Source organism: Lacerta agilis, chromosome 6 (assembly GCF_009819535.1).
Source record: "Lacerta agilis isolate rLacAgi1 chromosome 6, rLacAgi1.pri, whole genome shotgun sequence".
Classification (NCBI taxonomy): Eukaryota; Metazoa; Chordata; class Lepidosauria; order Squamata; family Lacertidae; genus Lacerta; species Lacerta agilis.
In genome coordinates this window covers 60,434,641-60,461,886 of record NC_046317.1, presented here as the reverse complement: position 1 = coordinate 60,461,886, position 27,246 = coordinate 60,434,641, and the positions used below count along the sequence as shown (strand labels likewise).

At 43.2% G+C, this 27,246-nt stretch overlaps 1 protein-coding gene across 1 annotated transcript in view; it reads right to left on the bottom strand.

Moving 5' to 3' along the window:
• Positions 1–7,883: 7,883 nt before the first annotated feature.
• The window catches only part of WNT2B (Wnt family member 2B), a 42,733-nt gene continuing 23,370 nt past the window's right edge, over positions 7,884–27,246 (bottom strand). Inside the window, exons 2-5 of the mRNA XM_033152956.1 lie at positions 16,538–16,758; positions 11,633–11,910; positions 9,745–10,009; positions 7,884–8,923 (exon numbers count right to left, since the gene is read on the bottom strand). Coding sequence (XP_033008847.1) covers positions 8,694–8,923; positions 9,745–10,009; positions 11,633–11,910; positions 16,538–16,758 — 994 coding nt within the window. The 3' untranslated portion in view covers positions 7,884–8,693. The remainder of the gene's footprint in view (positions 8,924–9,744; positions 10,010–11,632; positions 11,911–16,537; positions 16,759–27,246) is intronic.

Sequence of the window (27,246 nt, the reverse complement as noted above, 5' to 3'; positions counted from 1 at the left end):
GCTCTTCCCGGCAGATTAGATCTTGGTGCTGATGAACATGTCTGTTAGGGCAAGCTTGAAAGGCTCTGGGCTGAGTTCAACTTCTCGTCTCCCCTTTCACCTTCAGAAATTCTAGTAATGCCATTTGGAGAGGGGAGCAGCAAACCTGAGTACAAGCAACGTACCGGTAATCTGTAGATGCTGGAGGGATTTGGACAGTCTGAACTGAAGGCACCTGCCTGCAGCTGGCAAAAATTTAAATACGAACTTGACCGGGTTTTTGGAGCTGCTGCAAAATCTTAATACCATAATAGTGGAATCCTTGGCATTCATATTACACTTTCCGGATGTTAGAGAAACTACACATACAGTATCTTGGTCTGTATAACAAGCCTATAAAGTTCCTGTTATACCCATATTATAGATGAGCAGTTGAGGCCAAAAGAGTAGCTTCAGTAGTTATTGTGTGTTCATGGCATTTGATACAGGGACTTTCTTGTTCACTTCTCAGAATAAATATATTTCAGAATTGCAATTTTATAAATGTTTGTATATATAATTTGGTAATTTCCACAGTTGTGGATGGCAGTAGGCTTGTCAGGTGGCCTATATTTTAAGGGCAGTCCCTGTTCCCAGATCACTGATGGAAAACGTAAGCAGAACGGCAGTGTACTGAGTCTAAAGTCCACAAATACTTATCAGTTCTTTGCATCTTCCCTTTGGATATTGTGGTCTGCCTGTTGTCCTCCTTGGCAGTGAGACTTGACTAAGCAACAGCGTGGCTGTCTATGGTTGAAAATAAAGTATTTAATATTTGGGTTTTGTTCAAAATCAGCATATGAAAATGCAGTGTGGATCAACTGGGACCAACTAGTGTGAATTTACATTGAAATCTGTCAACTGTTCTAGCAATTGCACTATGACCACAGACATGCCTGACTTTGGCAACTCATTTTGCTAATGCAGCAGCAAACAGGATGGGGAAGGAAGATCTCAAGAAGGCCATGAGCATACAAGTGTCACTGGTGATGGGATGGATGACCTGACAAAGTCCAAGTCTGGTACAGAACCAGCCATCAGCGCAGAGCTTTTGCAGCAATGACTCCCTGCTGTGGCCTGTAGCACTCTTGTGAAATTTGAGAGCATAAGAGGGAGCTAATGCAGACCAGCTCTTCCCACACATTTTCAGTTATGTTTAGTAGGGCACTTGCCACAATATGATTGTTCTTGTATTTTTGCCTCCGGTCTCAATTAGAATCAGAAATTCTATATGACAAGATTTGAAACAATGACTTTTTGATGAACCAGAATTTGGATCCCCTGGATTTCTGACTTGAGTTAAGATTTCTTTCCACCATGACTTTATGAAAAGGAAGCCATTAAATTTCTAATGAATCTTAAGGATGGACTCTTAAATTGGGTGTTTCCCATCAAAATCTCTGTTGAACATAATCCAAAGTGGTACTGAATAGGAATAGAGAAGCTGCACAGGATGTTCTTCCAAATCCTGTTGAAGCACATGACTTTAGAGCAAAAGCATATTATGACTAGAGATGAGAACGAAAACATCCCACAAGGTATTCCAACCAATACCCAGGCAATAGATGTTGCTTAACGTGGAATCGTAAGAGAATCCATTTCTCTGAGTCATATAATAACAAAATTCAAAGTAGTGATGGAATGTAAACCTTCACCTAGAAATTATTCTTGCTCTGTTGAAAGTTATTCTAGGATTGCTATAATCCTGGTAAAGGTGAGCAATATTGTCACATATCTCTCAAGGAGATCTTGACTGCCAAGAGAAATTTCTGATCATGCACATGCATGCATAGAATGGTTTGCATCAACCTCTTTATACAAAGTACCGCACGTTCATATTGGTTGAGAGATCTGCACATGTGATTATGGACATGAGTTTATGCAGAAACCGCAGAAATATTTCTTTTTAAATACTCATCTGAAGAAGATTGACAGGTTGTGTGGGGTGCCAGAAAAGCTTTTTTTTGTCCTGGCATTCTTTTATTCAGTTATCAGCTTTGCTGAATAAAATACAAAATAAGAGCAAGCAATAACTGGCACAAGAGATAACTTTAAACCCTTTAATACATAAGAACCATTTTTAATTCCAAAGTATTGAACGAATTAGACCTTCACAGAAATCAGGTACACTTAATGATCACTCTTGGAGGTGTGAGTGTGCTGAGTTTTGCCCCTCCCCCAAATAAATGAATACACATCTGATGAACAAATGTAAGAACCAATATCATTCCAAATGTGGATGTCAGAAATTTCCTATAGAATGTAGATAATTCAAGGCTATCAGAAGTCCCATGTCCAAATGGACTGCCAGTGGAATATTGCAAACCAAAACTTCAATAAACCTTTAACAATTTAAAAGTGTAGCCAAGTCTTCCAAATATGTTAAAAATGGGATTGTGAGATATCAATGAACAGTGGCTGAAGGAGGATCTGAATTGGATTTCACTTTTTTCAGTTTAGAATGATTAGGTGATCAGAAGAGGAAGAGCCAGTAACATAACTGATTTTGAGAAACTGTTCCAGTGTAAGGTAAAGGTGAAGGTAAAGGGACCCCTGACCATCAGGTCCAGTCGTGTCCGACTCTGGGGTTGCGGCGCTCATCTCGCTCTATAGGCCAAGGGAGCCGGCGTTTGTCCACAGACAGCTTCCGGGTCATGTGGCCAGCATGACAAAGCCGCTTCTGGTGAACCAGAGCAGCGCACGGAAACGCCGTTTACCTTCCCGCTGGAGCGGTCCCTATTTATCTACTTGCACTTTGATGTGCTTTTGAACTGCTAGGTGGGCAGGAGCTGGGACCGAGCAACGGGAGCTCACCCCGTGGCAGGGATTCGAACCGCCGACCTTCTGATCAGCAAGCCCTAGACTCTGTGGTTTAACCCACAGTGCCACCTGGGTCCAGTGTAGCAACTCCCATAACTCCTAATTATTGACCATGCTGGTTGGGACTGATGGTGGTTGTGTCTCGTCAACCACAGCCAACTTAGCCATTGCCCAGGAATGATGATAGTTGTAGACAAGTACTATCTGGAGGGTCACTGATTACCCCCGTTGTACCCCTGACTGTGATGTAAGAGGTAATTTAAAACAAGATTGGGAGAAAATGCTTGGAATTGCAATAAGTGATGCAGATTGATACGAAGGGCGGGTTTCAGCTAACAGGTCTTATCAGCAGAAGCGTCCAGTTGTGCAATGCAGCTTCCCCCATCTCCTCCCCCAATGTGCCCACCCCAAATTGGCTCTGGGGGCAAGTTGAGAGATTTCCCCAGAACACTGCCGGGGTGTGTGTGTGTTCCATCTAGCAAGATGATACACTTGTGCAGATGGAAAATTTGTAATAATACTATGTTGAATTCCACCAAAAACCCTTACCAAAAGCAATTCTCCTTTGTTTTATATTACCATGAGAGAAGATTCTATATGTTTGGTATCTTATTTTTCCCTAAATTAATCTAATACATGGGGAGTTTGAGATGCCTACTTCATTCACAGGTGGTGGAAGTGCTCTAAAATGCAGGCATATTGATATAACATTCTAAAAGAAACAATGTGAGCAACATTTCATAGGCACTGAACTGCTGCTGTTTGTTATGTAAGATAGTTAGAAATATGAATGGGGAATCCTAATGGTTATGGTTTGCCTAACTTCTGGTTTGCTGATGGCTGCTAAAATTGTAACTGCAAAAAGGGTGAAGTGCATAAAATATATTCTATGAAAGAGACTGGTGACTGGGAGTGGCCGCTGAGACCACATAACACCGGTCTTGAAAGACCTACATTGGCTCCCAGTATGTTTCCGAGCACAATTTAAAGTGTTGGTGCTGACCTTTAAAGCCCTAAATGGCCTCGGTCCAGTATACCTGAAGGAGCGTCTCCACCCCCATCGTTCTGCCCGGACACTGAGGTCCAACGCCGAGGGCCTTTTGGCGGTTCCATCACTGTGAGAAGCAAAGCTACAGGGAACCAGGCAGAGGGCCTTCTCAGTAGTGGCACCCGCCCTGTGGAATGTCCTCCCACCAGATGTCAAAGAGAAAAACAACTACCAGACTTTTAGAAGACATCTGAAGGCAGCCCTGTTTAGGGAAGCTTTTAATGTTTAATAGATTATTGTATTTTAATATTCTGTTGGAAGCCACCCAGAGTGGCTGGGTAAACCCAGCCAGATGGGCAGGGTATAAATTTATTATTATTATTATTATTATTATTATTATTATTATTATTATTATTATTATTTACTAAAATTTGACCCCCTGCCTAAATGCCTACTTATATAAACTGTGAAAACAAAAGACAGGAGAAAAGGTTATCATGTGGCGCTGATTTATTAATTTCTCCACTTAAATATAACATTGACATAAATATTTGTAACTGCTTTTCAGTTTTGTAATACCAATTCAAGCTTATTTTGATTTAAAAAAAGTAATTGCAATGGAAACACAGCCTGCAATTGCAACGGAAAGCATACTTTGTATTATTTTTCTTTATACTAAAAATACGTTTTTAAAGACTGTGAAACAGGAAGCTCATGCTTTGAATCTTACCACTGCCTTGAACTTGTTGGGTTAGAGGTGGGAAATCTGTGGCCATCTAGATGTTATTGAAGTCTAACTCTCTATAAGCTCTAGCCAGCGTGGCCGACCTTCAGGGATGATGGGAAATGTAGTGCAGCAACATCTGGAGGGCCACAGGTTCCTCACCATTGCACTAAGTCAGGCATGGCCAAACTTGGCCCTCCAGCTGTTTTGGGACTACAACTCCCATCATCCTTAGCTAACAGGACCAGTGGTAGGGATGGTGGGGATTGTAGTCCCAAAACAGTTGGAGGGTCACGTTTGGCCATGCCTGCACTAAGTGGTCTCAAGCAAGCTACTGTGTTCCAGCCTTAGTCCTTCAGCTGTGCTATAGAAATGATAATACTGACCTACCTTGTAGAGCTGGAGTAAGGAATACTGAGAAAATGTATCTGTATGTCTATTGGTAAGCAGGCCAATGAGAAGATAAACTGGTTGGGTGAAGCAAGGGTTTTAGAAGTCTTTCAAGTGTCAAATTGGAATGCAAATAATAAAATCCAATTAAAACAACGATGAAAATGGGTGGGGGGATTTTTAAGGTATGCATTGCTTATTTTGTTGAAACAAATGAGAAAACCGTTTGGATTTGCAAGGCAACCTTTGACATTGTCCATGCTTTCATAATGTTCTTCCTCTTTCTTTCCTTAAGTTGAGCTCCCTGCTGTTCATATTGCCTGTTACTGAGTGAATAGTTATCATCAAAGCTTCTGTAGGCCAGCAGCAAACTGTGTCAATGCCACACCAGAAAGAATAGGAGATGTGACCTTCTTGTGAAGGTGGGGAAGTTTCAAAGGTGAGCTGCTTGTTGCCATGGCAGCAGAGGACCATGTTCCCAGGTTTGTGTTCTCTCCCCAGCCAGACAATGGGAAAGCGAGGTATCATTTGTTCTCAATATTTCTTGGACTCATTCTATTCTTATGAACATACCCCTTTCAGGCGTACAATAGCCTTGGGAGACTTTCAGCATAACATTTGATAAGGGATGATCTAATGATGATCCAGTTTTGCTTAACCATTAAAATACTCTCTTAAAGGAGTGAATGCAATTTAGGAAGACTGCTTTATGTAGCATTGCAATTCAGTCACTATTAGTTGGCAAGAGCTTATCTAATCTGTTGTGTTTTTTTTTTCTATTTGAGCAATGAGAACTTAAGACGTTCTGCAGCAACAGCACCCTGAAAGGTGCAGGCTAGTAAATTTCTGCAGTGTCAATTCTGCATCATATATATTGGAACATATATCTGAACATTGGAAAACACCTTTTGAATTTATATAAAGCCAGGAATGAAATAGGATATTGCCGCCGGCCCCCAATAAAATTATTAGCTACACCACTGACTAAGCTAGCAATGCTGATATTTTCCATTAAGACAGGAATAGAGAACCTCCATGTCTCTGTAGGACTCTCGACAGCCACACCTCCTTTCCAGCCCTATATGCTCCTTGGGCATTTTTGTAGACTGGTAAAATGTCCATAAACTCTAATAATGTTTCTTGCTTGCAGGGATAGAAGACAGAGACGGGTGTGTGGATATGTGTAGAAACTAGTCTACCATACAAAAGTGATGTTCATGTTCATTGCTCCACCCACTTTTGCCTCTGGTTCTGCCAATTGCTGACATGTGGCCCTCAGAAGGTTTCCCGGAAGGGAATGTGGCCCTTGGGTTAAAAAAAAGTTTCCCAGCTATACATTAAGATTCTCTCAACACATCTTTGGTCTTTGTGACTAGGAAAAGGCTACTACGTTGTCTGAAATTTGCAGGTCCAGTTGCCATGGTCTCTATCCCTGATCCTGCATCAGAGAGAGAAAGGGAGCTGGTACACAGGAAGCTGACGTATGCAGAGTCAAATTATTGATCTGCCTAGCTCAGAAATGCCAAAGCCCACTGACTGGCCAATGGCTTTCCAGAGATTCAGCTTGGGCCTTTCCTGACTCTATCTAGATATGCTAGACATTGGACCTGAGACTTCCTAAAAGGTAACATGCATTAGGTGAAATATTTGGTTTGGACATGGACTGTATAGGATTATCAGGCACTTTGTACCTTCAAAAGTTCTGTAGAGGTTATTAACAGGGGTTTTGTTTGTTTAAAGTTAAGTTGCCTAAGCTGCAAACCTCTGCACATTTACTTGGGAGTAAGTCCCACCAAACAAGATGAGATTTGTGCTTAAGGAGATGTGTACAGGTTCAGTAAGTTAATATGGTTCTGACATTGCTGTGGCCTGTCTGGGCAGACACGTACAATGCAGCTATTGCATAACAGTGAGGACAATATGCTGATTGCAGATGTGAAGCTCCCACAGTTGGGTATTTGCATTTATTCAACCAAACTGGTTCATCCCCTGTGGCGTGGGTGTGCCATGTGGCTTTAGACTGATTCACTGGCTTCTGCTGAGCTCGCAAAAGCTATAACAACACTGTGAACCTAAACAAGCTTAACAGTCCTGGCTTCATCCTAAGGAGTTATGTTCCAGAGACAAAGCCCACACAGTCGCTGTGAAACTGTGAAATGATACCGCACGAAAGAATGACACCTGGGTTTGTATTGACAAACAGCTTTTATATTTGTGGTTTTGAAAATGATCCTCCTAGGACCCTTTTAATACTTGCGGGTCTCCACTGGTGGATGGATCAAGGGTGGCAGAAGGGTCCAAGCAGCAACTTTGCATCCTGAAGGATTCATTTACAGGGCTTGACTTAATGACTTGATTCACAAGATGGGGGTCAAACCCTGCACTAGATTTCAGGTGATCAAAGCTATGGCTTAGGAGCTGCATGTGACTCCATGAGACCATGACCCAAGTACTCCTTGGAAGGGGCCCAAAGGGTAGTCTGGCCCAACCCCCACAAGGCAGGAATCACAACATAAGAGATTTGTGTTTGCCTGCCCTGCCCTGCCCTGGAAGGAGTGGAAATCTTTATACAGCAATGGCTGCAGTTTTGTAATCTCAGTGGAGGCCCAAACTGAATCATCTCCAACAGTTGCACATGAGGCTATGGAAGAAGATGGACATTCAATGGTTTGGCCAGGGAAGGTAGAATGACAGAAAAGAGGAATATGCCAGGATTGGGGGGAGGGGTGATGAAAGTTTTCAGAGATGCAGAGACAAAAGAGAAGTGTTAGTTTGGTGATCTGATAACACTGTTATGCTGCCTTTAGCCTCAAGAACTTTGCTTTTACCTTATAGCCTAGAAGTGCCACAATTGTGGAGTGCAGCAACAACGTAGGGCAAGAACCTGCCCATTATTCACCTTGCTAGCCACGATTGTAGAAAGCCACAAAGCAAAGAACACCGTTTTCTGATACAGGTTTATATGGGATTTTGATTTAAAGTATTTAAAGCAGTCTACATGGTGTACAAGTGCATTTGTACCAAAAAGTCACCTTTATATTAGTTTCCTTTAGAACCTACCAGCGTGTCCAGACATACACATGTACTCTCAACTTTCATCCTTTTCCCCCTCTGCATGTAGATACTGGTTTTCTTTTGGCTGCCAACTTTGTAACTCCACAGTTTGCTTTCCATTAGAAAGGAAAAGGTAACGAACTCCCTTTACACAATGTTGCTGTTGTTCAGCTAATGTCCATAGTGCAGGCATGGTGGCCTCTGTATGAGTGGAGATCCATAGCAGAACATGTAGTTCCTTAGGACTATACACCCAGCTTCTTTTGGGAAATAGAGTACTTTCTTCCAGGGTAGATGGAGGGATTTCTGCAGGTAATGCAACATTATATAATATACTGCTGAACATTCCCCGGAGAGAGGCAGGGTTCTCCAGCTAATTGTAACCTGCTCCTCAGTCTCTTGTGCTCCTACACAGCTGCATTGTTCCCTCTTTTTATTTATTTGTTCTTTGGACAATATTACCAGGCAAAGGAAGCTTCACAGTTCCATGTCATTTGAAAATTCCTTTTTAAAGTTAGAGGAATGAGTTCTGCTGGGTGAGCAGAAGAGCTCGCTATCCCCATGGGAAATGTAGTCTTCTCCGTAGTGCTTTGCAGAATTAATTAAATAAAAGCCATGCAGTTGAACTACAATTCCCAGAATGCCCAAGCCCTGGGGCACTGTGCCAGTTTTGCTTTCCCCCCTCTGGCTCACACTGTCTCAGGTTTGGTCCACCCACTCTGCCCTCTTGGGTGCTTTGCACGTGTGAATGTCCACGGTGTCCTCGCACTCTTTGCAGCGGACAGCGCAGCACCAGTGGAATTTGCACTCGCATTTGGTGACTCGCCGCACGCGGGTGGTGTCATAGCCTCGGCCGCAGCACATGACCTCACATCCATCAGTCCCACGCGAGACCTTGTTGCACACTCGTCCGGCTGTCCCTAACGAACCTGTAAAAATAGAATAATACTTTCATTGGATTTTGCATTAGATTTTGCATTACATTTGCTGACGAAGAGTGAAAATCTGGAAACCTTATACACTCAGCTTATGTCAACTTGACATGTACCTTCCACAGTGTACATGGCAGCATATTCTACAAGTGCTTATCTGAAGCAGTGCAACCTAAAGCATCTGAAAAATGCATTTTACTTGTATAGGTTGCCCTTGACTGATAGGGAAGGGCTGTAGTTCAGTGCCAGAGCATCTGCATTGCATACAGAAGGTCTCTGCTTCAGTCCCTGGCATCTGTTGGTGGGGCTAGGAAAGCCCCCTGTCTGAAACTCTGAAGAGCCACTCCCAGTCATTGTAGGCAATACTGGGCTAGCTAGATCCAATGGTTTGGCTTAGCATAAGGCAGTTTCCTATATTCCTGGGAATGAATATATGCCCAGTCTTAATAATGTGCTACAACAATAATAAACTGGCTTGGGCAAGGCAGGAAATGCATCAGGGCTAGCATTAACATTAGGCAGAGTGAGGCAGCTGTCCCAAGTGGCAGATGCTGCAGGCCATGAGGGGGCACTGGCAAGAGACACCCAGATATTCCTCCAGAACCCCTGACTGCCATTCTGCTGTGTGTGCTGTTCACACATAACCCTGTGCACTCCCTAAACTAGCCCGCTGTCATGAAATGTGGGGGAGCATGCTGTTCACCCCAGTGTTGAAGATGTCATGGGCATTTATGATTAGAATAATATTGCTGGTCCCTATGAGAGAAGGACAAAGAAGGGCACAGAAAGCCTACTGTTTGGCCAAAGGAGCCATTTACCTGCAGACTTGTCCATCACGCAGTAATCAGGTGAATTCTCAAAATATACAAGGTCCGTTTTGGTGGGTTTGCGGAAGTTTTTATTGGCCACAGTAAACCCAGTGCCATCCTGGTTCATAGTTACTTGGATGGCACCATTATATTTCTTCCGGAGGTAGTCTCCTGTTTTGCGGAAGTCCGACATTGCCAGCCAGCAAGTCCTTAATGTGCAGGAGCCGCTGACACCATGGCATTTGCATTCGAGTTTCAGGAAACGCTTCACAGCCTGGAACAGAAGAGACAGTATCAACCCTATGAATGACCCTACAAGTTCCCATTGTGGACAAAAACTGCTTTAATGATGCTCCTGTGTTGGTTATCGCTGCCTCAGACACTTTTGCCTTGCTTACCTCTCCTATGTTTCCATTTAGGGCATTTTCACTAGTTATAGAAAAGACCCGCCAGCCCTATGAACAATACCTGCAGCTCTTCTTTTGTCAAAATCCTTGGACTAGTCTATTAGAGCCAAGATTCATCCCAACTGGAAGCAAAACTAAGGAACCTTTAACGACCTGATTGAAAATGCTTGTGCTGAAATGGATAACTATTACTGCATGAATGGAGGCAAATTTTCTGTAATGATGCTACAGAGGCACGCCTTTCTGCCTAAAAAAAATTGCCAGCTTGACAGAACAGAAATTGATTGTATTTATATGCAGGCATGGAAGGGATTCAACTAATGAAAGCCATCAGTGGAAGCCAATGCAAGGACTTTCACTTGTGCAGCAGGGCTTCTCCCCTCCCTCTGCATGGCCCCTGAAATCGACGTGTGTGTGTGTGTGTGTGTGCGTGTAATCCCCCAGAACAGCATTACAGTGGGGGAGGAGAAGGGGGATCATTTTGTCAGGCAAACTGAAATGCTTGCACTGGCAGAATGTTTGACACAGCGCAATGCCAAATCTCTCCTTGGGTCTGTGGCTGAGTATGAAGTGATTTCCCCATCCCTACTTTTTGCCAAGCTGGCTGGGACTGATGGAAGCCCAACAACAGGTTAACCCAGGCATAGGCAAACTCTGGCCGTCCAGATGTTTGGGACTACAATTCCCATCATCCCTGACCACTGGTCCTGTTAGCTAGAGGTGATGGGAATTGTAGTCCCAAACATCTGGAGGGCTGGAGTTTGCCTATGCTTGGGTAAACCACCCCTGGTTTAAACTCTTCTTATGCCAGGGATGGAGCACCTGTGGCTCTCCATATGTTGTTGGACTGCAGTTCTCATCAGCCATAGCCAGCAAAACCAATGGCCAGGAATGATGGCAGCTAGTCTCACAACATATGGAGGGCCACAGACTCCCATCCATTGGCTTATTTTGATTAGGAAGCCTGGTCTAAATGAGGGGAAGGGAATTCCTGCTGAATGAGGCCTTGTTCCTATCCAAAGAACTAGAGCCGCACTAACAAAACTCCAGGTCTCTCTCTCCGAATGATTAAATCTGAGATTTCAGCATTTCCCATGAGCTGAGATCCGTAGCACAGAAAGGACTCTGGGTGGATTGATTCAAAGTTATTAGCCGGCACCATCAGTGGGGTGACACAGGCAGGGTGGGGTTCCTTCCCATCACTACATCTTGCTGCGAGTTCCTGAAAGGGTGAGTTGTGGGAGGCTCAGCACCATGTGCCTGAGGTGGTGGAACCAATCTTATGCTCTTGCCACTGCACCCAAACCACGCTGAGCTCCTCTTTGGCTTGCCCCTCCGGCTGTCAGGAACTGGCAGCAATGCTCAGTGTTAGGAAGGCAGATAAGCAACCCCACCCCATCTCAGGGCCCCTACCAACCACAACTGAACTGAACCATACAGGACGACTCATATCAGCCACTGCCAAGCTGCTAAGAATTCATGCTACTAACCGTTCTGCCACAGCGGTTGTTGTGCAGATTCATCAGGGCCCGGGCATCCTTCACTGTTTTCTCTTTGGCATCCACAAAGTCCTTTGCAAATTTGATCCCATAGTTGATGTTGTCACTGCAGCCCCCCCAGTCAAACTCCCCTCTTTCGTCCTTAGAGCGGCCCCGCTTGTGGGGGTCACAACTGCAGGCCTTGAGCTCACCTTGGCTGCAAGCCCGGGTGATGGCATATACAACTCCAGCGGAGGAGATTGCATAGACGAAGGCAGCTTCCCTGCTACCTGCCAAATGGGTGGGAAACAAGAAACAAGAATAGTGAGCCAGGAGTCAGAAGCCAAGTGGTTTTGTACAGTGCCTGGAGATCTTTGGATAAAATGCGGTATATAAATTACAATAACAACACTGATTCGGATCAATTTCCAAGTACTTTTGCTTAAGATCGAAGTCTTTGATATAGCCTTTTTTCTTTCTTTTTAAAAATACACTTAGAATAGTGCAGTCAACCAAACACAATGAGATCATTACTTCCAGGTTTTTTCCTTAAGAAATCTTACAAATTGGATTCCTACATTTGCCATTGCTCTCTTATAACAAAAGCCGCTGGAACTAACTTTCATTGTGAAGATGAAGTATATATATTTGGAACCCCTTGCCTTCTCTTTCTCCATTCTGAACTGATTTTGTAATCGTATTTTAATCTAGTCTATGTGCATTCATGATATTCAGCAATCTTCACTAATCACAGCTATCTCTTCAACATTTTTTCTCCCTTCTTATTTTTCACATCTGTACATATTTAGCAATTTAGAGAGAGTATGCAAGTATTTCATAATTGAAGTAAAGCATTAAATCATAGAGAACAGTCTACTTATTATGAGGAGAGTCTGGGCTTTTTACTATAGAGGCATTTCAACCCATAAGGTTTACGGAACTCCTAGATGTCTGTTGCATGGGGAGCAGTGCTGGTCATCTGAGCAGCCAAAACATCATTGATCTATTGGTAATTACATGCATTATTGTTATTTAAAATGAAATAAAGCAAATAAAGCATGCATAGTAGTAACCAGGAAAGACAAAAGCCAGCCTTTACATTCAGTTATGGCAATAACTGTGAGACTCTGGGGCTTTTGTGAGCTGTGCCACTCTTTCTATGTATGTTTTCTTTTTTCAGCTCTGCTATTTCTTCTTTGAAGAGCAAATTGCCTATAGGAGAAGCTGCTGTATACGAGGGTTTTAGTTTCTCCTTTAGCACAGAACAGTCCCAGATGCTTCATTTGGGGGTAGGAATATAACTGGGAAGATTCTGGAAGCTATCAGGAAGGGGATGTTTTTTGGTCAGTGTGATCCAATAAAAAATACAGGCCATTACCTACAGAAGAACATTTTGGACTTCATGGGATATTTGGCAATATGTGATAACAGTAAAATATCAGATGCTTATTTCATTGGCTATTTGGTTGGCACCCCAAGCCTAGATGAGATATTCTGGGGTGTGTGCATGTGCAACACAACTTTATGAGACACAAAGGCTCACTTGCTACTTTGATGAACCATGGATTCGCTATGTTGATGATGCACAAAACAAGGCATACAAAGTCAGATGTCCAAGATCCTTAGATTATTTTCTGGTTTTGAGCAGGGATTAGAGTTGGGTAAATTCAATGATCAAGCAAAGTGAATGTCCTGCTGAGGAGGATGCCATGAAAATGGACTTCTTGGAGGTAAATTGTCTTGGAGAAGTGGCCTGGAAGACAAGCGTGTAGGGCCCTAATGAAGAAAGGTCTGCTGACAGAAGTTGAGTAATTTCAATATTGTTTTTAATTTTCTTTGGAGAGTCTGTCCAAGGTTTGTACATCTTGGGACATCCTTGTTCACATGTTTGCATGCATCTGTAGAAATTATTCTTTCTGGTTCCACACCTCTCTCCTTGTACCCCCTGAGTCCGAACAGCACAATCCTCCCATCATATCTGGGTGGCTGTTGTCTTTTTTTTGGATAAATGCATATATAGTACCGCTCGTTCCAGAAGCTGTAAATCGCCTGGCAAGTCCCCACACAGTGCAGGATGCTGCCTGGTATTTTATAGTTCTGCTCTGAGTTCGCATCTGTTTTTATAATGGCCATAAAAACAGCTGCAAATCAAAACCACACTGTTGAGTTCCTTAGAAGCAGCCTTCGGATAACAGCTTCAAAGCCAGTGGTGCAATCTAGCATCCTTCAGCAGAGGCCGGAGAGGCAAATGGCAGGTCTGCTTTCTAGAAAAAGGGCCAAAGGTAAGATCAGCCAGGCAGTGCCTGGTTTTTATTGATTGAATGGATTGTAGGATTTAACTTAAGACAAGGTTCCATTAAACATATTCACATGCATATCTTATGCTAAAGCAGCGTGCCTATCATCACAAATATTCCCTGCTAGTGACTATGTGAGATGTATGGCATATCCCATAACATCTTGTACCACAATGTTAAAGGGAGTGGGAAAACAACTATACTATATTTAATCTGCCAAGCAGAAAGAAAGATCAGCTCCAACGTGGAAGCAAAATAGACTACAACAGATGCAAAACTGTTTTGTTAATGGACTACCTGACTACAATCAAATTTGCAAAGAGAAGGCAGGCTGCTGTCAAATATTAACACTTTGTGCACTAGATGTAAGTAGGCTGAGATGCTTATCTGGTAGGCAAACTTACTGATTTGGTGTTAGCCTATATCAGTCTGACATCACACAACATTATGGTAAAAGGCATTATGGAGATGTGAATCCTGTCCCTGCACTATTTTCTTGGTAAAAGTCAAGGACAAAGAGGTGTCCATGCACTTTCCTATACTTGTATGTAGACTGAGAAGAACATTGGGGTAGTGCACAAAACCACTTCTGTACTTTCCCCCTGCATGCTTCCCTGTGTATCATTGTTACACATCTATCAGCACAGCCAGTGCAGGGCACACTGGAGCTTTTAGACACTGATGTGTGAGGCCTTCCACAGGGGTGTGTTTTACTCTCTGACCACAGTCCCTCTTTCAGAGGAAGGTCAAAGCTGTGGCTTGGCCTTTTGCACTATGCAGGGTGACTACAAACTTTGCCCCAGCAGCTGATTCCCAGCCAGCTCCCGCTAGCCAAATATTTATATATCCTGTTACAGTTTACTTTCAAGCTCATGCTTCCAGAGGTGTTCTCTCCTATTCTGAAGTGGCTACTTCCCAGCACAGTGACATATCCTATTACTGTTTGCTTAGTATACAGGGGAAGCCAAGACATCATGCAGGGTAATTTAGGCCTTGCTCTGTCCACAGTGATTAGCAAAGGATTCTTCCTTCCTGGACAAAGCTAAATGCTATGCCTGCAGACTTGTCTCGTAAATGTGAGGCTGTCCCCGTCAGGTATGGAGCCGGAGCTGAGAGTTCCAATTCTAAGAAACTCCCAAACACTCTCCCTCTGCCTCTCTACCCCGTTCCCTCTGTACACATACTGTTGAGTTGGAAAAGGTTCAGAAAAGGGCAACTGAAATGATCCAGGAGATGGAGCGACACAGAAAGGCTACTGGCCATTATGGATGCAATAACAGTTGGAGGCAACATTATTTCTGAATATCAGTTGCTGGAAATCACTGAAGGGGAGAGTGCTCTTGTGCTTGGGTCCTGTTTGAGAGTTTCACACAGGCATCAGGTTGGCCACTGTGAGAACAGGATGCTGGACTTGATGGGCCATTGGCCTAATCCAGAAGGATTTTCTTTTGTTCTCATGTTCGTAAGGGCTACTTCCATGTGGGGACCTTTCTTTCTGAATTGGCGCAAATAAGCTGTGAAATTATACTATGGATATTGCCAACCTCAAGTCTTTGTAAAGTTGTACCTGCTTCCATAATTCTTTAAGTGGTCCATTTTATTTGCTTCTGTTTCCTGAAGCCTGGAAAGGTGCTAAAGCCACAGCATTCAAGATTCTCAATAAAATTATTTCACAGTGAACCTGCCTAGACAATAAACAGCTTGGTAAAAACTTGTTGCAGATCTTATTAAATGACAGCGGGGAAACTATGGCAGGCAGCCAAGTGATTAAGATGAGCGGCATCGTGCCTGCCACTTTTCCCGCCATACTTGTGTTCACCAGAGGCATACTCCCTCCAAAAGTGGAGATATACCATAGCCATCAAAGCTAGTAGACCTGATAGCCTTATCCTTCAGGAATTTGTCTAATACTCTTTTAAAAGGCTAAGGAGTAAACCCTACACTAATCCAGAGTGGAGTCCCTAAAACAGTTCGATGGTACCTTGTACGCATCCTTCCAGAAACCCCTGCAGCCAAGCTGGTGCCAAACATGTTGTTCTGCTTTCCTTTGGACCACATCAGCAAGGCCAAGAGGGGAGTCTTGTTGTCTGGGCAGACCAGGAGCTCCATACATACTGCCCGTGTTTGTGGCCCGGAGAGATAAGTGCTGCTAAACCCTGGAGTAGGGTTGCCATACGTCCAGAATTTCCCATCGGGAACAGCATCCGGGCAGAAATTGCTGAAATGTCCAGGAAAATCCAGACGTGTGGCAACTCATGTTGGAGGTGCCAATTTTGGAAAATTCTGAAAAAGTAGCTCCAAAACTTTATTTTTATGAGATTTTGCAAAAGAAGCTCAACAATCTTTGTGTTTGGATTTTCACTTTCTGAAATATGGCAACGCTACCCTGGAGGCAATCTCCATTGTCTCTCGAGACAGGCGGATGGCAGCAACATGCAGGAAGTCGGTTTGAGATGCCTCATAGGAATGATAAATCAATATTTAATAAATTAAGCATGGCGAGACAGCAACACTGACTTTTTTCAAACAAGAACATCATCATCATCGCAGGTCAAAGATTCTTATGCTGCACCGTTCAGTGGGGCTCTCTGCAAAAAGGTGAGCTGCTCTGGGGACTTACTTCGTAGCATGACCCTGCCAAAGACTGTGTGGTCTCTGTCCAAAGTGCTGCAGTTCCAGCGGTGGTGACGGAATTGGTGCTGGCATTCCCGGATCCACTCCTTTGCTCCCTCCCCAACGGACTGCATGATGTCTGGGTAACTCTGGCACAGCTGCCTCTGCTTATTGACCAGTCCGGGGATGTTATCGCAGATCACCCTTGCCCCCAGGGCCCCAATGTACCTGCAGGGGGAGAGAAAGTGACCCTGTAAAAAGAGCAGGACACAACTGCCAGCTGGTTCAAAGTCTAGCAGCTACTGGCGGATAGAATGAAGGGGGGCAGCTGGGTCAATGAGACATTTCCTCCAAGTGGCAGTTTCCTATTTTCTCACTTTGGCACAAGCGCTTACTTCAGACTGTTAATTTATGAATTTGTTTCTAATTATTGATATCCTGTTTAAACAATGGAATGTGTGTGTGTGTATGTGTGTGTGTGTATATATATGAAATTAAAATATAGTAAGAATACAAATAAAATGTGTTATAAATTATTATATTTTCATTTAAAAAAAAATAAAAACCCAGGGTGTATAGAATTTACAGAGAATATAAAATATTCAGTAAAAAGTGTTCGTAAAAATTGAACGTTAAAAGCAATCTAACTTAAATATTTGTCAAAATCTAAGTGAAACCAGCAGTTTCTAAAAATGTACATCACCACAAACCATACATAATAAAGTTACGTATCCAGATGGGCTTGCCTAAACAAAGAAGTATTTAGCAGGTACCAGAAACAAAGCAGTGAATATTAATAGTTATTAATTAAATAATCATTTTTACCTTTTATTTTAATCTATATCCCACCATTCTTCAACAAAGCTCAGTGTGGCACACATGCTTTTCCTCCTCCCCATTTTATACCCACAACAACCCTGTGAGGTAGGTTAAGCTAAGAAACAGTGACTAGCCCAAGATGAGCTGTATAACTGAGTGGGGATTTGAACCCTTGTCTCCCCGGTCCTACTCCAACTCTGCCTGTTGTTGTTGTTGTTTAGAGTAACGTATGACAATCTTGAAAGACAGTCTATTGTTATCCTGGCGTGTTACCTTTTTAAGGGAGGTGCAGTGGGCTGGGGGCTGTGAAGCCAATTATGGCAGCAATGCAATTAATTAAGGGCTGGTGCAAATGGAGGTAAAAGGACCCAGGGGGAGAACTGAAGGGAAGACATTGACTTCATGCCAGGTCCACCTGCAGATGGACAGCCACTCTACCCATTGAGAAACAACAGAGAGTAGATAGATCTGGCCTCTCCAGGCTTCATTAAATTACCACATCTACCAGCAACAATAGATCTGTTTTCTGATGTTGGTTAGGTTTACTTACGGTATTTATTTATTTATTTATTTATTTATTTATTTGGAGTATTTCTTTCCCCCACTGAAAAAGCCTGACACCTAGGCCAGTCAGCATGGCCAATAGTCAAGGATGTTGGAAGCAGAACATCTGAAGGGCCACAAGTTCTTCACCCTTAGTCTATGTCTAATGATCTGGATGAATGAAGACTGGCAAGGAAATACTGACCCGGTGCAAATTACAGATGCACACCAAACATAGGTGTGTGGTTTTTTCTATGCCTTTGGGGTGGGCTTTCTGGAAATTTCAGGGCACTCTAAATGCACAGCTATTATTTGTTTGTTTAGGGGAAGTAGTTCTGCTGTAGGGCAGTAGCATTTTTCCATCTCTCCAACTGCAATATTTTCTCATTGGGAAAATGCAGTCCCGTCCCACTCGAGAGTGTGGCAATTGCTATTGTTCTGAGCACTCTGCAGGATGAGGTTGTGTGACTGTCACCATGAGTAACTATACCTATCTTTTAAGCTTATGATGAAAGCAATAAGCAATGACATAATTCCTCCAGCTCCGTGCCTCTGCCATTTTGGGACCTTTTATATGAGCTTACTGTTCTGAAATTCAGCATTGACAGTCTGGATTTTTTTTTTAAAAAATACTTCTCTGAGAATATCTAATTCATGATACCCTGATGTTAGCCGTATTCCAACCGCCCCCCCCCCTTTTTGGCTGTGTCTGAAGCTGATAGAACAAAGCTGACCTTTTTATTATTATTTAATCCTTCTGTACAAGTTTTTTCTCCCCGAGGGAAGAGAATTTTGTAGGAGTAAAAACTGCACCATGTTCCAACTTGGATTTGAGTTGCCAACATGCCGGTCTTACACTAAAACTCCAGACAGACCGTGTGTGTGTGTGTGTGTGTGTGTGTGTGTGCAGTCAATACAGGGAAAGGGCATTGCTGAGCCATCAGAGTGCTGCTTTGGGTCTAACAAAATCATCCCAAGCCAATGCCCTGGCTCAAAAGAACCTGCATCATTTTGCTGAATTAATGATGTTAGGAGCCAGGCAAGTTGAAGAGCAAGATTTTGCAGCAGCACTAAAAGGCACAGCAGCAAGGTGCATATTTCAAAGATGTCATTTGGTGCTTGAGGATTCCTGGTACATTCAGCAAGTGCAGTGCTGGTGCCAGCTTGAGGAATTCCAAACCCATGAACCATTCATACCAAAACAAAACAAAACAAAACAAAACACTTTAAAGCACTTTCTTGTACAAGAACTTTTTTTTTAGCTAGAGCCTGTAGGACAAAAGACTAAATTCTTTTTTTTTTTTAAGTTATTGTATGATTCCAGAGAGTGAAACACCAACTATCACGAGACTCACTGCAGATTATTATTGTACTACTCAATTACACTTGCCTAGTCTGAATTTTGTAGATGGTGATAATTATTACAGTATTGGCCTGAATATAAGACACACCCGCAAATAAGCCGCACCTTTAAAATTCAAGGCTTATTTGTGGGTCCCGGCACTACTGCCCTGAACAGGGGATGGGGGGTAGCTGGCACCAGCGCTCAGTGCCCTGCTCCCCAAGTCAGCACTGGCACTCGCTTTCGAGCATGCTGCGTGCCCGCCTCCTGGTACTACTGCCCCCTGGCATTCCCATCACTACCTCCCTAAGCCGGCGCTGGTGGAGGCCTAGAATGGCGGGTGGGGCTGCGTGCTATTGCCCCACACTTCTGGGCTACTCGGGGGGGGGGAGCCGCGCTGCTTTGCTGGTGGCCTCCTCCCCCTTCCCCCTTCCTTAGGCAGCTGGGGGGAGACTTGGGAGCGCTGGGTGGGCTGCTTCCGGGGGGGGGGGAGCCATAAGGTCGCAAATATAAGCCACACTTTAACTTTTCACGGCCCAAATTTGGAAAAAAGTGTGGCTTATATTCAGGCCAATACGGTATCATTTCTATAGTGTTGAGGACACCTTGCCTACTTTGTTTCAGTAATCCTTACAAGCAGCCCTTAAAGTCTAGGACAGTATTGTAGTGAGAATGAGGATGAACTAGGTGGGTTTGGGGGGGGGTGTTACTTCTATGAACCCTGTGACTGTGCTTGTAAAATGAGACTGCCAACTAGGTCAAACAGGGTGGACAAGCTTAGTGTGATTCCCTTTTGTTGGGAGGCTGAACTGAAGAAATAGCCACGTACAGGTGATGTGTTGCCACAGAAACTTGAGGCCCCTCCCTTGACTTTCTTCTCCCTTGACTTGAGGTGATGTCATCAAGATGGCTCTCTGTGAAAGACAGCTATAGAGGGGCGGTCTTGGAACTGAGTGTGAGAACTGCAGAGGCATGACTTGCTTTCTGCGAGAATCAGCGCTGTGGCATTAGGGGCAACCCCTAGAAAACCAATGGGGAAGCAGGACCTGCTAGAGTGTTAACGCTATGAAATTCCCCTCTTATGCTCAGCCGGTGTATTTGTGTAAATGTAGCCTTATATCACAGCAGTGCCATAAGCTTCCAGTGAAATCCAGTCTAAGAAAACCAAACTTAAGATACATGGCCAGAACCCCGAAACCCCGAAACCTCCCATTTAGAGATCAGGGTGCAAACATATATTTTATATATTCTATATTTCCATTTCTAGATAGGAGGCTGGACTCGTAGGAGAATAATGACTTTCCTAGGATCAACCTGTCATTTTGCGACGGGTGATATTTGAACCAAGGTCTTCCTGGTTACAATTTCACCCACTGTATTAATTTTACCATGAACAAATATAGTCAGGCGTTCTGCATCTGATCCTCAGCAGAACTCTTTGTGTCTAAGTCCCATTGAACTCAGATCTTAGTCCCGCTAAGTTCAATGGGACTTAGATCCAATATATAATGGATAGGATTCTTGCCTTAGATGAACAAATCGCCTTGGTTGTTGTTAATATTCTCAGGGCTTCATTTTCAGGGCCCTGAAGGCATCCCTTCAGATCTTAAAGTAACACAGACAGTTGAGTCAGTGATGGAATTTTCCATATCTATCAAACAGCATCATTTCATTCATTCTAGACAGAAAGCAATCCTTTTCTCTCTCTCTTTAGGCTAGAGAATTCAGAGAATACCTCTGAAGCTGCATTTCTGGCTGAAAGGGAAAAATTTGGGTAAGGTTCCAGTGTTTCGAGTTCCCAGACTGGAATTAAGACCCTCCCTTTAATAATAACGAAAAAGGCAATACGCCTGGGCAATATTTCACTGTCCACCTCACCATATGCTATCATTTGTATTAGTCACGGAGATAGCTCGCAGCTCTGTGGATAAAGACAAGGGCCCATTATTTTTCTCCTTTTTAAAATATTTGGTTTAAACTCTGGTGAGAAGTTGAGGTCATCTAGGGCTGGCGTGGTGGATAATAAACACTGCTCCCCACAGCCTTTGCAAGGGAGGGCTGTTTTGGCTAACACATATTATTTTCACAAGCTGGCTCATCAACCTTTCAGCAGCCAGAAAACACACAGAAAAGATGGGGGTGTGGGGGAGAAGATGAGGCACTGGAAAACAGTCCCTGGTCAAGTGTGAGGAGGCATGGGATGGATGAGGAAGGGGACAGGGTTTCAATTGTGGCCTGTGGAAGAGGAACTCTATCCAGGCCCGTGGCTGGTTTTTGGTTCCAAGCCTGGTGTCGAATGATATGGGCAGAATGTTTTCTTGACCCTCAGACTGAAGAACATAAAAAGTCTAGGATGATCAGCCCACTCCACCATTTGCCTAGTGGCCATTCACCACACTGTGTATGTAACCACTTGAAGGGCTGTCTGACTGTGATGTCCTGCCAAGTGGTAGAGAGAGTTTTATGACTCCCTCACTTCCTGACTGGGTGTAGATGTGTGGTAAAATCTTCACCACTTAGCAGGATGTTAGGGGCAAGTGGTTGCATGCACAGTGTGGCAAACCTATTGGGGTGAATGGTTGCCTATGTTCAGCCAAGGTTGCAGTGGATAGCTAAGGCTGCATCACCACCAGATATTATCCTTCTTCAGAGCTTCTCAGTCATCTTTACTGAATCTTCCAGCTCCAGACGCAACAGAGGAAGGGCATGGGTTTCATAGAGGCAAATGAAATATCTCTTCACTCAGTATCTTAGCTTTATTAACAAATTAGGACATAGAATCACAGCATTGGAAGGGCACGAGATGGTCATCTAGTCCAAAACCCTGCAATGCAGGAATCTTTTTGTTCATCGTGAGGATATAACCCATGAACCTGAGATCAAGATATATTTTACTATAGGGATTGTTGGAGTCCAACATCACCTTAAGAGACTCCCCTTCCCCACTCCTGTTCTGATACAACCATAAAATTCTTACCAAAATCTTTGCCTTATTAATTTTCTCCAGCTTTCCCACTTCAAATTCAATAAACTGGAATTCTGTCATTAAAGAACACAAACTCCATGTCTTGATATTATGGCAACAACTAGGCTGTGAAGAGAAAACAGCTTCAGAAACTTCTAAGCAGTAGTGCAAAGCTTCCCCAAATCCTGGGGAGGCTGAAACTCTGCATAAACACTATACATTTAAAGTGTGCTGCCAAAGAATCCTGGGAATTGTAGTTGGTTCTTTACAGAGCTACAGTTCCCAGCACCCTTAGCAAACGACAGTCCCCAATATTCTCGGGTGGGAGGTAACATGCTTTAAATGTGCACCTATGCACTGGTGTGATCGTTGCCGGTGCTTTTTCATATTTCCTGTAGAAAACTGGACTTGTGCACATTTGAGAACTACTTAATGTTAATCCACTTTCCGTCTGTTTGAATTGTAGCCTTAAAAAAACAGCCCTCACGAACAACTGTCTCTCTCTCCTTCTCCCAACGTTAAGTGCATCCTCCTGACACTGAAGGGAGACTCCCCCCCCCCTCCTTTGCGACGTTTCTGCCGCTATCAAGCTCCTGAAACAGGATCAGGGGTAGTTCCACCAGAGTGTTAAGGGGGAAGTTGCTTGGCTCCCATTGCTCCGCACTGTTTGTCCACAAGCTCAGAGATCTGCAGCCAAAAATTTCACGGTTCGTTTAACTCAATATGTGAAATTCGGTCCCCCTTTTGGCCTCTCCATTGCCTCGGCTTTCTCACTTTTGAGCTAGTTTCCTTCCTGTCCAAGCTCTTCCAGCCTCACCCTCCAGTCCTTAGGCCCTGCGAGAATCTCTTATATACTCTAGCTTCCCCCACCCCATTCCTTGTGGCTCTTCCTTTGCTCAGCAATTTGCCCCTTCCTGTTGCTTTCTGCCTCATTTACCCCCACATTCCCCCTTGGGGTTCCTGCTTATCATCCTACTGTCTAATGGCTCTGATCTGTGCCTCCTCCTTCAACTAATTTGCCACCTGGTCCTCTTTCAAAAGGGACTTAGCTCAGTTGGTAAAGCACCTGCTTTTCATGCGGAAGGTCCTGGGTTCAATCCTCAGATAGGGCAGGGAAAAGACTCTGGTCTGAAACCTTGGAGAGCTTTTGCCACTCAGTGTAGACAATACTGAGTTGGGTGCCCTGATGGTCTGGCTCAGTGTAAGTTAGTTTCCTCTGCTCCCAGTTCCTTATGTAGCCTTCCTGTTTGTCTACCGCCACTTTCTCACCCGTTTCCCAGCACCAAGTTTGTGTTCCAATTTCTCTCAAAATTGCAAACTCCCCTTAAGGTCCACAAATAACAATAGTTTAAGGGTCCCGGCCCCAAAAGTAGCCAGATTATCCTCCACAAGGGCCAGGGCTTTTTCAGTGTTGGCTCCGACCTGGTGGAATACTCTGTCCCATGAGACTAGGGCCCTGCGGGACCTGACCTCCTTCCGCAGGGCCTGTAAGACAGAGTTATTCTGCCTGGCATTTAATCTAGCCTGACCCCCTATTCCTTTTCCCCTTCCCTTTTTTCTGAAGAAACCCTTCTGGGTCCCTACATTAAAATTCCTCCCTGGTCTCCCTACTGGCCTAGCATGACTAACCTGGCCAGTTAGTCCTGGTGATCCCACTGATGTTTGGTTTTTATGCTGTTTTTAGCTGTTTTTTAAAGTTGTTTTAATCATTGTCTTATATTTGTTGTTAGCCACCCTGAGCCTGGTTTTTGGATCGGGAAGGGCAGGGTAGAAATAAAAAATTATTATTATTATTATTATTATTATTATTATTATTATTATTATTATTAGTTGCAAGTCTAAAATATTTCCTTTACAGTCATCTCCCACACTTACCTTTTTTCAAGTAAAAGTTAAAACAAGTATGAATTGATAAAAAGGTAAAATCAGACTAAAAAAGATAGATGCATCATGCAGTCGCAATGCGGATAAAATAATTTCCAAATACGCTTTAGCAGTGCTATTTTTCTAGAACAAAGAGGTGCTTGAACTCACCATGAATGCCTCCCTTGTCTTAGGAGTCAACTTGTAGGGGTCGAGGGCTCTTCGGCCCCCCAATAAAATATTTGAGGGGGCCAGGCCCTCAAATGTTAATGTGCATTGCCATTCAAATGGTGTGTGTGCACTGTGTCATGTGATGTGGGGCAGGGCTTACCTGGTTCCCCCAATATTTTATTCAAGCGGGTACCCCGTCCCTTGTTCTCTTAGAATGGCAATGGTGCCCACCTGAGAGGTGCAGGAACTGAGTTCTGGCCAGTTATGGCTGAAAAAAGCCCTGCTCTTGAGCTGAAATCTGTTGTCCCATAATTCCAAGATAATGGCCAGATTTTAGATATCTTATTCCTTGTCATTTTTTAATGGGAAGGTTAATGACTGGCCAGTGAAAAACGTATGGTTGTACCTCCTGCTTTAATGCCATTGTTCAAATGATTCCTAATGCAAAAAATGTGTCACCTGATACAGTGGTACCTCAGGTTACAGACGCTTCAGATTACAGATGCTTCAGGTTACAGTCTCCGCTAACCCAGAAATAACGCTTCAGGTCAAGAACTTTGCTTCAGGATAAGAACAGAAATCGTGCTCTGGGAGGCCCCATTAGCTAAAGTGGTGCTTCAGGTTAAGAACAGCTTCAGGTTAAGAATGGACCTCCAGAACGAATTAAGTTCTTAACCCGAGGTACCACTGTATTTCAATAGCCTACCTACAATTAAATATTTTCTCAATTATCCATTAAAATAAAAAGGAGTAAAATACGAAATATAATATTATCAATGTGGTTTTGATTGCATGTCTAGTTATTGTGCACTGCTACCACATTACATTGGGCTTAATAGCATAACATTTGTTGTTTTTGCATATGAAATTGGTTTAATTTGTTTTTATATGTGGAATTGATTTCAGTTAGTTGTATATCTGCTGTTATTTTCTTTGTTGTCTTTTAACTGTTCTTGGCTGTTTTTTTATTGCATTTGTGCATTGCCTTGAGACATGTGCGGAATGCAATTAATTAAATAAGGGTAAAAGGATTTGCTTTCATATGTAGAACTGTTTTAATAGTTTTTACATATGTTTTACATTCCTTGTTTTTTATTGTTGATGTTTTTATTTTGAAAATGCTTCAAAATTTATTCCGGGAAATTATTCATAAATGGAAATGAATATGAGACAGATAGATAGACAGACAGACAGACAGAGATCTGGCTCCTTTCTCTCTGAGCCAGGGCAGGGCAGCGGTTAAGAATTTTGGACTAGGGAAGCACAGGCTCAAATGCCTTCTTAGCCATGAAAATTGAGGCAGCCTACCTTACTGGGTTGTTACTTGGATAAAATGGGTTGTTGAATGCAAGCTTCCTGAAGAAAAGAGGAGCTATATATGAAAGGCTACTAAAAAAGAAATCATATGTTAAAAGTGACAGGCAACAGAGAGAGAGGGAGACACACAGATAAGATATGGCAGAAAGAATAAACTGCTCCACTCACTTTTACAATGTAGTATGGAATTGCATTGTAAGGCAGGGGTGGGGACCTGAGGCTTCTGGGACAAATGTGACTCATCAAGCTTCTCTATCTCATCCTTAGAACTCTCCCCAGGCCACAGCACCCACCAGCTCTGCTCTGGCCCTCTTTGAGTGCTTTTGCCTGGCTGGATTTGGCTTTGACTATGATCGGCCTTCTTGTTTGCCTTGATGTAGCATTGTCTGGGCAGAAACCTCTGACTTTTGTGGGACTGCAACAACAACGTAGCCTACTGTACAGAGGTGGGCTTCCCACCCATTGCTCCACCCACTTTTTCTGCTGCCCCTCATCACCTGGAAAGCTGCCCATGGAGGTATACAGGTTGAGTAAGTTTTCCCCTCCCTGCCATTGAAAAAGATGCTGTTCTAGCACCCCACCAAGACAGATCTACGATTTACCAAACTACAGGGTTAAAATCACTGGTTGACATTGCAGTAATTCAACCATGAGCTCACTCACAATAGGCAAGCAAAATTTGAAGTTTTTTTTCCTGGCATGTGTCTCTCAGTCCATGTCCTGCTCCCATTTGATGGATTAAAGTTGTACTACACTTTCTTCCTGAAAAGGATTTTTAGGAAGAGTTGCTTAATTTGACGACGGCAGCCCGAATACTCTTAGTCCAAAGATGGAAGGAAGAGAAAACACCTACAACAGAAGAGTGGACATCAAAACTGATGGACTATGCTGAGATGGCTAAAATGACTGAAAAAATAAGGAACCAGGACGATAAAAACTTTAACAAGGACAGGAAAAATTGTAACTTACTGGAGGAGAACACTGTAAACAGTTAAAAGCATTTAGCAGGATTGAAATAACACTTGCAATGTGAAAATAACTATATATAGAAATAGAGTTTTATGGACAAATAGAGGATGATATGATATGCAGTCGAAAATGGTTATTAGCAGACTCTATGAGGGGAGGAAGGAAGTCCAAGAATTCGGAGAATTCTACACTTTTTAAATTTTATTTTATGTGTGAATGTAAAATTAAATTGTAAAACCAATAAAAATTTATTAGAAAAAAAAAACATGCAGATAAAAAAGGAGTTGCTTTATTCAATTTTATTTTTGCATATCAGGAAGTGTATTAAAATGTTCTGTGACTATTTTCTCCACAGTGTATATCAGGGGTTTGGGCTGAACCACTCAGGAAATTGCCATACAGTGATGAAGTGAAATGCTCCCGGATACATAGGAAGGTTGTGTAAGAGGTGTTTGTTTTAAGAAAGATGCAAATCCTTCTGGTGCTGTTGATCAAACATTCTTCCAGACCAATGGATGTTAGGCTGACTATCTTTCCTTGAAGGAACTTCCAAGGGTACACAATAAACCACTAGCAGCAGGAGGTCTCTTGTCCTTGCTGTGAGAAATTTCAAAAATCTCTGTTGGATTTCCACACTGAGAAAACTCCAATTAGCAGAGAGTGGAATCCAATGTTGCACAATTAAATGGAGGAGGGCAGTTATTATGATTATTTAATCATTAACCTG